This window comes from Oncorhynchus mykiss, chromosome 17 (assembly GCF_057628025.1).
Source record: "Oncorhynchus mykiss isolate SJ-2025 chromosome 17, ASM5762802v1, whole genome shotgun sequence".
Taxonomy (NCBI): domain Eukaryota; kingdom Metazoa; phylum Chordata; class Actinopteri; order Salmoniformes; family Salmonidae; genus Oncorhynchus; species Oncorhynchus mykiss.
In genome coordinates, this window is record NC_143038.1 from 77644970 (window position 1) to 77658432 (window position 13463).

Consider the following 13463-nt stretch of genomic DNA (forward strand, 5'->3'; position numbering starts at 1 on the left):
TGGATGTAGCCCAGGCTAGAGGTAGTTATATCATATTTATTCATTACACCATTAGGGTGGATGTAGCCCAGGCTAGAGGTAGTTATATCATATTTATTCATGTTTGTTATTCTGGTCATTTCTCCCTCAGACTGGAAACTCTAAATGGTGGTAGTGGTATATAGTCTTTGGCATCCCAACACTCTGGACAGCTACTTTCTCTCTTTGTAGATCGCATAAAAGGTATATATATGTGTGATTGACTGATTGAAATAAATTACAATCAAATGCCCTATGGGACAATCTGTCTCAGGCAATGCTGACTTGTCCAAGACTCACAGTCAAATGTCTTGCAAAAAATAACATTAAATTGGGAACATCATGAATGGTTCTCATAACAGACATAGATGTCCCAGAGCACCCATTGTGATTCCTTTAGCATATCCAGTACAGGCTCTGAACCAAAGACAAGAGAGATTGGTGGCCTCTGTGTAGGGTCAGGGGGTCACTACTCACATTCTGGCCCTTGTCTTGCAGCAGTTTGAGGTTAACTTTACACTGTTCCAGCTCCTCGTTGATGGAGCGTTTCTCCTGCTCAGTCCTCTCACAACACTTCCTCAGATCACACAGCAAGTTCTGAGTGTCCTCATACTATGGGGGAATAGACAGATAGAGAGGCAGAGAAGGGGGGGAGAGAGATAAAAGCAACAGAAAGTGAGATACGTGTTTGTATCATACCTCTGTGGGGGACCTGTATCATACCTCTCTCTGGGGGACCTGTATCATAACTCTCTAGGGGACCTGTATCATACCTCTCTCTGGGGGACCTGTATCATACCTCTCTAGGGGACCTGTATCATACCTCTCTCTGGGGGACCTGTATCATACCTCTCTCTGGGGGACCTGTATCATACCTCTCTAGGGGACCTGTATCATACCTCTCTCTGGGGGACCTGTATCATACCTCTCTCTGGGGGACCTGTATCATACCTCTCTAGGGGACCTGTATCATACCTCTCTCTGGGGGACCTGTATCATACCTCTCTCTGGGGGACCTGTATCATACCTCTCTAGGGGACCTGTATCATACCTCTCTCTGGGGGACCTGTATCATACCTCTCTCTGGGGGACCTGTATCATACCTCTCTGGGGGACCTGTATCATACCTCTCTCTAGGGGACCTGTATCATACCTCTCTCTGGGGGACCTGTATCATACCTCTCTAGGGGACATGTATCACACATCTCTCTGGGGGACCTGTATCATACCTCTCTAGGGGACCTGTATCATACCTCTCTCTGGGGGACCTGTATCATACCTCTCTAGGGGACATGTATCATACCTCTCTCTGGGGGACCTGTATCATACCTCTCTCTGGGGGACCTGTATCATACCTCTCTCTGGGGGACCTGTATCATACCTCTCTCTGGGGGACCTGTATCATACCTCTCTCTGGGGGACCTGTATCATACCTCTCTAGGGGACCTGTATCATACCTCTCTCTGGGGGACCTGTATCATACCTCTCTGGGGACCTGTATCATACCTCTCTCTGGGGGACCTGTATCATACCTCTCTCTGGGGGACCTGTATCATACCTCTCTCTGGGGGACCTGTATCATACCTCTCTGGGGACCTGTATCATACCTCTCTCTGGGGGACCTGTATCATACCTCTCTCTGGGGGACCTGTATCATACCTCTCTCTGGGGGACCTGTATCATACCTCTCTCTGGGGGACCTGTATCATACCTCTCTCTGGGGGACCTGTATCATACCTCTCTAGGGGACCTGTATCATACCTCTCTAGGGGACCTGTATCACACCTCTCTCTGGGGGACCTGTATCATAACTCTCTCTAGGGGACCTGTATCATACCTCTCTCTAGGGGACCTGTATCATACCTCTCTCTAGGGGACCTGTATCACACATCTCTCTGGGGGACCTGTATCATACGTCTCTCTAGGGGACCTGTAACATACCTCTCTCTGGGGGACCTGTATCACACATCTCTCTGGGGGACATGTATCATACCTCTCTCTCGGGGACATGTATCATACCTCTCTCTGCAGGCTCTGTGTGCTGCTAGCAGCCTGGGTTAACTGTGACTGCAGCTTGTTAGCGTCCTGGAGGTGTTGGTCCTGCAGTGAGCCCAGTCTACTCTGCATCTCTCCCTGGGACTTCTCCAAACTCTGCAGATTGCTGCTCAGACTGGCAGTCTGCTTCCTGGAACTGAGGGGGACAAAGAGACAATATAAAACCATGTCCAGAAGTCCAGACAGGGTGGATCTTCTGAAACATATCAGTCTGCTGCTGACTGGCAGTCGGCTCCCTGGAAGACAAGAGGAGGACAGCAGAAGATCATGTCAGGATACGGACGGAAGTCTGAAGTCGTTGCAAATGTTGTATCTCAGAGAGAGGTACTTTGATCTCATTTTGCAAAGTGAACACACTCCCCTTCCAATACCTGCTAGCCAAGCCGCCTCTACCCCACACCCAGACTGTCACTACCTGCTAGCCCAGCCACCTCTACCTCACACCCAGACAGTTAAATAACTGCTAGCCCAGCCACCTCTTCCCCACACCCAGACTGTCACTACCTGCTAGCCCAGCCACCTCTTCCCCACACCCAGACTGTCACTACCTGCTAGCCCAGCCACCTCTACCCCACACGAGACAGTTAAATACCTGCTAGCCCAGCCACCTCTTCCCCACACCCAGACTGTCACTACCTGCTAGCCCAGCCACCTCTTCCCCACACCCAGACTGTCACTACCTGCTAGCCCAGCCACCTCTTCCCCACACCCAGACTGTCACTACCTGCTAGCCCAGCCACCTCTACCTCACACCCAGACTGTCACTACCTGCTAGCCCAGCCACCTCTTCCCCACACCCAGACTGTCACTACCTGTCAGCCCAGCAGCCTCTTCCCCATAAGAGGTAGTTAAATACCTGCTAGCCCAGCCACCTCTTCCCCACACCCAGACTGTCACTACCTGCTAGCCCAGCCACCTCTTCCCCACACCCAGACTGTCACTACCTGCTAGCCCAGCCACCTCTTCCCCACACCCAGACTGTCACTACCTGCTAGCCCAGCCACCTCTTCCCCAAACGAGACAGTTAAATACCTGCTAGCCCAGCCACCTCTTCCCCACACCCAGACTGTCACTACCTGCTAGCCCAGCCACCTCTTCCCCACACCCAGACTGTCACTACCTGCTAGCCCAGCCACCTCTTCCCCACGCCCAGACTGTCACTACCTGCTAGCCCAGCCACCTCTTCCCCAAACGAGACAGTTAAATACCTGCTAGCCCAGCCACCTCTTCCCCACACCCAGACTGTCACTACCTGCTAGCCCAGCCACCTCTACCTCACACCCAGACTGTCAATACCTGCTAGCCCAGCCACCTCTTCCCCACACCCAGACTGTCTCTACCTGCTAGCCCAGCCACCTCTTCCCCACACCCAGACTGTCACTACCTGCTAGCCCAGCCACCTCTACCTCACACCCAGACTGTCACTACCTGCTAGCCCAGCCACCTCTTCCCCACACCCAGACTGTCACTACCTGCTAGCCCAGCCACCTCTACCCCACACAAGACAGTTAAATACCTGCTAGCCCAGCCACCTCTACCTCACACCCAGACTGTCACTACCTGCTAGCCCAGCCACCTCTACCCCACACGAGACAGTTAAATACCTGCTAGCCCAGCCACCTCTTCCCCACACCCAGACTGTCACTACCTGCTAGCCCAGCCACCTCTACCTCACACCCAGACTGTCAATACCTGCTAGCCCAGCTACCTCTTCCCCACACCCAGACTGTCACTACCTGCTAGCCCAGCCACCTCTACCCCACACGAGACAGTTAAATACCTGCTAGCCCAGCCACATCTACCTCACACCCAGACTGTCACTACCTGCTAGCCCAGCCACCTCTTCCCCACACCCAGACTGTCACAACCTGCTAGCCCAGCCACCTCTTCCCCACACCCAGACTGTCACTACCTACTAGCCCAGCCACCTCTTCCCCACACCCAGACTGTCTCTACCTGCTAGCCCAGCCACCTCTTCCCCACACCCAGACTGTCACTACCTGCTAGCCCAGCCACCTCTACCTCACACCCAGACTGTCACTACCTGCTAGCCCAGCCACCTCTTCCCCACACCCAGACTGTCACTACCTGCTAGCCAAGCCACCTCTACCCCACACGAGACAGTTAAATACCTGCTAGCCCAGCCACCTCTACCTCACACCCAGACTGTCACTACCTGCTAGCCCAGCCACCTCTACCCCACACGAGACAGTTAAATACCTGCTAGCCCAGCCACATCTACCTCACACCCACACTGTCACTACCTGCTAGCCCAGCCACCTCTTCCCCACACCCAGACTGTCACTACCTGCTAGCCCAGCCACCTCTTCCCCACACCCAGACTGTCACTACCTGCTAGCCCAGCCACCTCTTCCCCACACCCAGACTGTCACTACCTGCTAGCCCAGCCACCTCTTCCCCACACCCAGACTGTCACTACCTGCTAGCCCAGCCACCTCTACCCCACACGAGACAGTTAAATACCTGCTAGCCCAGCCACATCTACCCCACACGAGACAGTTAAATACCTGCTATCCCAGCCACCTCTACCTCACACCCAGACTGTCACTACCTGCTAGCCCAGCCACCTCTTCCCCACACCCAGACTGTCACTACCTGCTAGCCCAGCCACCTCTACCCCACACGAGACAGTTAAATACCTGCTAGCCCAGCCACCTCTACCCCACACGAGACAGTTAAATACCTGCTAGCCCAGCCACCTCTACCTCACACCCAGACTGTCACTACCTGCTAGCCCAGCCACCTCTACCCCACACGAGACAGTTAAATACCTGCTAGCCCAGCCACATCTACCTCACACCCAGACTGTCACTACCTGCTAGCCCAGCCACCTCTTCCCCACACCCAGACTGTCACTACCTGCTAGCCCAGCCACCTCTTCCCCACACCCAGACTGTCACTACCTGCTAGCCCAGCCACCTCTTCCCCACACCCAGACTGTCACTACCTGCTAGCCCAGCCACCTCTACCCCACACGAGACAGTTAAATACCTGCTAGCCCAGCCACCTCTACCCCACACGAGACAGTTAAATACCTGCTAGCCCAGCCACCTCTACCTCACACCCAGACTGTCACTACCTGCTAGCCCAGCCACCTCTTCCCCACACCCAGACTGTCACTACCTGCTAGCCCAGCCACCTCTACCCCACACGAGACAGTTAAATACCTGCTAGCCCAGCCACCTCTACCCCACACGAGACAGTTAAATACCTGCTAGCCCAGCCACCTCTTCCCCACACGAGACAGTTAAATACCTGCTAGCCCAGCCACCTCTACCTCACACCCAGACAGTTAAATACCTGCTAGCCCAGCCACCTCAGTGCCAAGCTAGCACTACTACCCCCCAGATTGAGATAGTACTATATTGAAGGAGAAACAGTCCTGACAGGACGGTGTTGTGTCAGCAGAGACTTGGGGACTGACAGAGAGCAGAGGCAGCAAAAGTCCCTTTTACTCTTCCCAGTGTGTCTGTATACAGGGAAGTGGACATCTGATGTGAAACTAGAAGTTAAACCGCCCGCACTAAAACCTGGTTCATGAAGAGCAGAGACGGTGCCAAACCTGGACAAACTGTCCTACCTGTGAAAACAGTTGTGAATGGAGATGTGCTGTGGGAAACAGCTGTGAATGGAGATGTGCTGTGGGAAACAGCTGTGAATGGAGATGTGCTGTGGGAAACAGCTCTGAATGGAGGAGGTGCTGTGGGAAACGGCTCTGAATGGAGGAGGTGCTGTGGGAAACGGCTCTGAATGGAGGAGGTGCAGTGGGAAACGGCTCTGAATGGAGATGTGGGAAACGGCTCTGAATGGAGGAGGTGCTGTGGGAAACAGCTCTGAATGGAGGAGGTGCTGTGGGAAACAGCTCTAAATGGAGGAGGTGCTGTGGGAAACGGCTCTGAATGGAGATGTAGGAAACGGCTCTGAATGGAGGAGGTGCTGTGGGAAACAGCTCTGAATGGAGGAGGTGCTATGGGAAACAGCTGTGAATGGAGGAGGTGCTGTGGGAAACAGCTCTGAATGGAGGAGGTGCTGTGGGAAACAGCTCTGAATGGAGGAGGTGCTGTGGGAAACAGCTCTGAATGGAGGTGCACTGTAATAACACCTGCTACCCTGTACATGTGACTATTAAACACTGTATAACACCTGCTACCCTGTACATGTGACTATTAAACACTGTACCCTGTAATAACACCAGTAACCCTGTACATGTGACTATAAAACACTGTAATAACACCTGTAACCCTGTACATGTGACTATTAAACACTGTATAACACCTGCTACCCTGTACATGTGACTATTAAACACTGTAATAACACCTGTAACCCTGTACATGTGACTATAAAACACTGTAATAACACCTGCTACCCTGTACATGTGACTATTAAACACTGTATAACACCTGCTACCCTGTACATGTGACTATTAAACACTGTACCCTGTAATAACACCTGTAACCCTGTACATGTGACTATTAAACACTGTATAACACCTGCTACCCTGTACATGTGACTATTAAACACTGTACCCTGTAATAACACCTGTAACCCTGTACATGTGACTATTAAACACTGTAATAACACCTGTAACCCTGTACATGTGACTATAAAACACTGTAATAACACCTGTAACCATGTACATGTGACTATTAAACACTGTACCCTGTAATAACACCTGTAACCCTGTACATGTGACATTAAACACTGTAATAACACCTGTAACCCTGTACATGTGACTATTAAACACTGTACCCTGTAATAACACCTGTAACCCTGTACATGTGACTATTAAACACTGTAATAACACCTGTGACCCTGTACATGTGACTATTAAACACTGTACCCTGTAATAACACCTGTAACCCTGTACATGTGACTATTACACACTGTAATAACACCTGTAACCCTGTACATGTGACTATAAAACACTGTAATAACACCTGTAACCCTGTACATGTGACTATTAAACACTGTAATAACACCTGTAACCCTGTACATGTGACTATTAAACACTGTACCCTGTAATAACACCTGTAACCCTGTACACGTGACTATTACACACTGTAATAACACCTGCAACCCTGTACATGTGACTATTAAACACTGTATAACACCTGTAACCCTGTACATGTGACTATTAAACACTGTAATAACACCTGTAACCCTGTACATGTGACTATTACACACTGTAATAACACCTGTAACCCTGTACATGTGACTATTACACTGTAATAACACCTGTAACCCTGTACATGTGACTATTAAACACTGTAATAACACCTGTAACCCTGTACATGTGACTATTAAACACTGTAATAACACCTGTAACCCTGTACATGTGACTATTAAACACTGTAATAACACCTACAACCCTGTACATGTGACTATTACACACTGTAATAACACCTGTAACCCTGTACATGTGACTATTACACACTGTAATAACACCTGTAACCCTGTACATGTGACTATTAAACACTGTAATAACACCTACAACCCTGTACATGTGACTATTAAACACTGTACCCTGTAATAACACCTGTAACCCTGTACATGTGACTATAAAACACTAATAACACCTGTAACCCTGTACATGTGACTATTAAACACTGTAATAACACCTGTAACCCTGTACATGTGACTATTAAACACTGTAATAACACCTGTAACCCTGTACATGTGACTATTAAACACTGTAATAACACCTACAACCCTGTACATGTGACTATTAAACACTGTACCCTGTAATAACACCTGTAACCCTGTACATGTGACTATAAAACACTAATAACACCTGTAACCCTGTACATGTGACTATTAAACACTGTAATAACACCTGTAACCCTGTACATGTGACTATTAAACACTGTAATAACACCTGTAACCCTGTACATGTGACTATAAAACACTGTAATAACACCTGTAACCCTGTACATGTGACTATTAAACACTGTAATAACACCTGTAACCCTGTACATGCGACTATTAAACACTGTAATAACACATGCAACCCTGTACATGTGACTATTAAACACTGTAATAACACCTGTAACCCTGTACATGTGACTATTAAACACTGTAATAACACATGCAACCCTGTACATGTGACTATTAAACACTGTAATAACACCTGTAACCCTGTACATGTGACTATAAAACACTGTAATAACACCTGTAACCCTGTACATGTGACTATTAAACACTGTAATAACACCTGTAACCCTGTACATGTGACTATTAAACACTGTACCCTGTAATAACACCTGTAACCCTGTACATGTGACTATTACACACTGTAATAACACCTGCAACCCTGTACATGTGACTATTAAACACTGTATAACACCTGTAACCCTGTACATGTGACTATTAAACACTGTAATAACACCTGTAACCCTGTACATGTGACTATTACACACTGTAATAACACCTGTAACCCTGTACATGTGACTATTACACTGTAATAACACCTGTAACCCTGTACATGTGACTATTAAACACTGTAATAACACCTGTAACCCTGTACATGTGACTATTAAACACTGTAATAACACCTGTAACCCTGTACATGTGACTATTAAACACTGTAATAACACCTACAACCCTGTACATGTGACTATTACACACTGTAATAACACCTGTAACCCTGTACATGTGACTATTACACACTGTAATAACACCTGTAACCCTGTACATGTGACTATTAAACACTGTAATAACACCTACAACCCTGTACATGTGACTATTAAACACTGTACCCTGTAATAACACCTGTAACCCTGTACATGTGACTATAAAACACTAATAACACCTGTAACCCTGTACATGTGACTATTAAACACTGTAATAACACCTGTAACCCTGTACATGTGACTATTAAACACTGTAATAACACCTGTAACCCTGTACATGTGACTATTAAACACTGTAATAACACCTGTAACCCTGTACATGTGACTATTAAACACTGTAATAACACCTACAACCCTGTACATGTGACTATTAAACACTGTACCCTGTAATAACACCTGTAACCCTGTACATGTGACTATAAAACACTAATAACACCTGTAACCCTGTACATGTGACTATTAAACACTGTAATAACACCTGTAACCCTGTACATGTGACTATTAAACACTGTAATAACACCTGTAACCCTGTACATGTGACTATAAAACACTGTAATAACACCTGTAACCCTGTACATGTGACTATTAAACACTGTAATAACACCTGTAACCCTGTACATGCGACTATTAAACACTGTAATAACACATGCAACCCTGTACATGTGACTATTAAACACTGTAATAACACCTGTAACCCTGTACATGTGACTATAAAACACTGTAATAACACCTGTAACCCTGTACATGTGACTATTAAACACTGTACCCTGTAATAAGACCTGTAACCCTGTACATGTGACTATTAAACACTGTAATAACACCTGTAAACCTGTACATGTGACTATTAAACACTGTACCCTGTAATAACACCTGTAACCCTGTACATGTGACTATTACACACTGTAATAACACCTGCAACCCTGTACATGTGACTATTAAACACTGTATAACACCTGCTACCCTGTACATGTGACTATTAAACACTGTAATAACACCTGTAACCCTGTACATGTGACTATAAAACACTGTAATAACACCTGCTACCCTGTACATGTGACTATTAAACACTGTATAACACCTGCTACCCTGTACATGTGACTATTAAACACTGTACCCTGTAATAACACCAGTAACCCTGTACATGTGACTATAAAACACTGTAATAACACCTGTAACGCTGTACATGTGACTATTAAACACTGTATAACACCTGCTACCCTGTACATGTGACTATTAAACACTGTAATAACACCTGTAACCCTGTACATGTGACTATAAAACACTGTAATAACACCTGCTACCCTGTACATGTGACTATTAAACACTGTATAACACCTGCTACCCTGTACATGTGACTATTAAACACTGTACCCTGTAATAACACCTGTAACCCTGTACATGTGACTATTAAACACTGTATAACACCTGCTACCCTGTACATGTGACTATTAAACACTGTACCCTGTAATAACACCTGTAACCCTGTACATGTGACTATTAAACACTGTAATAACACCTGTAACCCTGTACATGTGACTATAAAACACTGTAATAACACCTGTAACCATGTACATGTGACTATTAAACACTGTACCCTGTAATAACACCTGTAACCCTGTACATGTGACATTAAACACTGTAATAACACCTGTAACCCTGTACATGTGACTATTAAACACTGTACCCTGTAATAACACCTGTAACCCTGTACATGTGACTATTAAACACTGTAATAACACCTGTGACCCTGTACATGTGACTATTAAACACTGTACCCTGTAATAACACCTGTAACCCTGTACATGTGACTATTAAACACTGTAATAACACCTGTAACCCTGTACATGTGACTATTAAACACTGTAATAACACCTACAACCCTGTACATGTGACTATTAAACACTGTAATAACACCTGTAACCCTGTACATGTGACTATTAAACACTGTAATAACACCTGTAACCCTGTACATGTGACTATTAAACACTGTAATAACACCTACAACCCTGTACATGTGACTATTAAACACTGTAATAACACCTGTAACCATGTACATGTGACTATTAAACACTGTAATAACACCTGTAACCATGTACATGTGACTATTAAACACTGTAATAACACCTGTAACCATGTACATGTGACTATTAAACACTGTAATAACACCTGTAAACCTGTACATGTGACTATAAAACACTGCAATCACACCTGCAACCCTGTACATGTGACTATAAAACACTGAAAAAGCAACACTTTGCAGAACTGACCACTTCCTTTAGTTGGATGTCATTGTACAGGCAGGGGTGGGAGTGACCTCAACCCACCACCTAACATGTCTAGTGTGACGGCTATGGTGTACCCACCTGTCCAGGTCCGTCTCCAGTCCGTGTAGTCTGTTCACCAGGGTCGTCTTCTCAGAACGGAGACACTCACATTCCTGCTGCAGACTGGGACAGTCCTTCTGAAGACGCTCAAACTCCCCTACAGAGAGATGTGAACAGGTTACAACAGCTGATTCTCACTGAACAGTCATTGTACTGAGCCTTAAACATTCATAAATTCTTCTCGAGCCATTAGTTCACATGTAACAGACAGGATGAAGGCAAAATGGTAGTAGGTGTTTGTACCATGTTGAGCTGCTATCGTGTTGTGCTGCTACAATATTGTTCTGCTACCATGCTGTATTGTCATGTGTTGCTACCATGTTGTACTGCTACCATATTGTGCTGCTACCATGCTGTGCTGCTACCATGCTGTATTGTCATGTGTTCATCTATATAACCCTAACCCTTTATTTAACCAGGTAGGCCAGTTGAGAACAAGTTCTCATTTACAACTGCAACTTGGCCAAGATAAAGCATAGCAGTATCGAAGGTGGGCTTTTTACAGCTGTGTACAGCTGCAGCGATCTGTGAGCTGCTCAGATAGCTGATGCTTAAAGTTAGTGAGGGAGATATGATTTTTGCAATTCGTTCCAGTCATTGGCGCGCTGGAGCGCGTGCTACGGATGGGTGTTGCTATAGTGACCAGTGAGCTGAGACAAAGCGGAGCTTTACCTAGAAAAGACTTGTAGATGACCTGGAGCCAGTGAGTTTGCGACGAGTATGAAGCGAGGGCCAGCCAACAAGAGCATACAGGTCGCAGTAGTGGGAAGTATAAGGGGCTTAGGTGACAAAACAGATGGCACTGTGATAGACTGCATCCAATTTGTTGAGCAGAGTGTTGGAGGCCATTTTGTAAAGGACATCGCCGAAGTCGAGGATCGGTAGGATAGTCAGTTTTACGAGGGTATGTTTGACAGCGTGAGTGAAGGAGGCTTTGTGGTGAAATAGGAAGCCAATTCTAGATTTAATATTGGATTGAGGATGCTTAATATTACTCTGGAAGGAGAGTTTACAGTCTAGCCAGACACCTAGGTATTTGTAGTTGTCCACATATTCTAAGTCAGAACCGTCTAGAGTAGTAATGCTAGTCGGGCGGGCGGATGCGGGTAGCTATCGGTTAAAAAGCATGCATTTCGTTTTGCTAGCGTTTAAGAGCAGTTGAAGGCCACAGAAGGAGAGTTGTATGGCATTGAAGCTCGTCTGGAGGTTTGTTAACCTTTTTGGGATAGGGGGAAGCATTTTCACTTTTGGATTAATAGCGTGCCCAGAGTGAACTGCCTCCTACTCTGTTCCAGATGCTAATATAATCATATTATTATTAGTATTGGATAGAAAACACTCTGAAGTTTCTAAAACTGTTTGAATGATGTCTGTGAGTATAATAGAACTCATATGGCAGGCAAAAACCTGAGAAAAATCCAACCAGGAAGTGGAAAATCTGAGGTTTGGAAACTACTGTATTATTGACTGTACGCTTGTTTATTCCATGTGTAACTCTGTGTTGTTGTATGTGTCGAACTGCTTTGCTTTATCTTAGCCAGGTCGCAGTTGTAAATGAGAACTTGTTCTCAATTCGACTACCTGGTTAAATAAAGGTGAAATAAAATAAATAAATAAAGATTTAGTATATTATCCTAACGTGACTTGTAGCTCTCTGCTGGTGCTGGTTCTGCAGTTGGAAGTTTTAGGGGAGGGCTCAATATTTCACCACTCTTCACTGCTCAAACCAGAAAGGCTAATACATGGTTTACAAATCGTAACCAATCAAAATGCTACAAATGTTTACATGTAGCTAATTAAACCAATCACATGCCAGGCACAACCAATTCCTTTTCGCGTTTTCCCTCAGAACTTTTTCCATTTCTTAGCTAGCTATCAAGAACAACGAAACGCGGTGGAATCAAAGCCTTCTTTAACCCCTCCCCAGAGTCTAGCGACGACGTGTTCTACATCACTAGAGAGTCTAGCGACGACGTGTTCTACATCGCCACTAGAGTCTAGCGACGACGTGTTCTACATCGCCACTAGAGTCTAGCGACAACGTGTTCTACATCACCACTAGAGTCTAGCGACGACGTGTTCTACATCACCACTAGAGTCTAGCGACAACGTGTTCTACATCACCACTAGAGAGTCTAGCGACGACGTATTCTACATCGCCACTAGAGAGTCTAGCGACGACGTGTTCTACATCGCCACTAGAGTCTAGCGACAACGTGTTCTACATCGCCGGAGTCTAGCGACGACGTGTTCTACATCGCCGGAGTCTAGCGACGACGTGTTCTACATCGCCAGGGTCTAGCGACAACGTGTTCTACATCGCCACTAGAGAGTCTAGCGACAACGTGTTCTACAT

General features: G+C 46.2%; 1 protein-coding gene across 5 annotated transcripts in view; it reads right to left on the bottom strand.

Annotated features, from left to right (window-relative positions):
* Window positions 1-13463, bottom strand: part of LOC110494844 (sarcolemmal membrane-associated protein) — a 111053-nt gene that overhangs the window by 17689 nt on the left and 79901 nt on the right. For all 5 annotated transcript variants that reach the window (XM_036950985.2, XM_036950983.2, XM_090206520.1 and 2 more), the window contains 3 exons: window positions 11087-11204; window positions 2038-2209; window positions 496-630 (listed from right to left, as the gene is read on the bottom strand). In XM_036950985.2, coding sequence (XP_036806880.2) covers window positions 496-630; window positions 2038-2209; window positions 11087-11204 — 425 coding nt within the window. Of the gene's footprint in view, window positions 1-495; window positions 631-2037; window positions 2210-11086; window positions 11205-13463 lie in introns of those variants that run through there.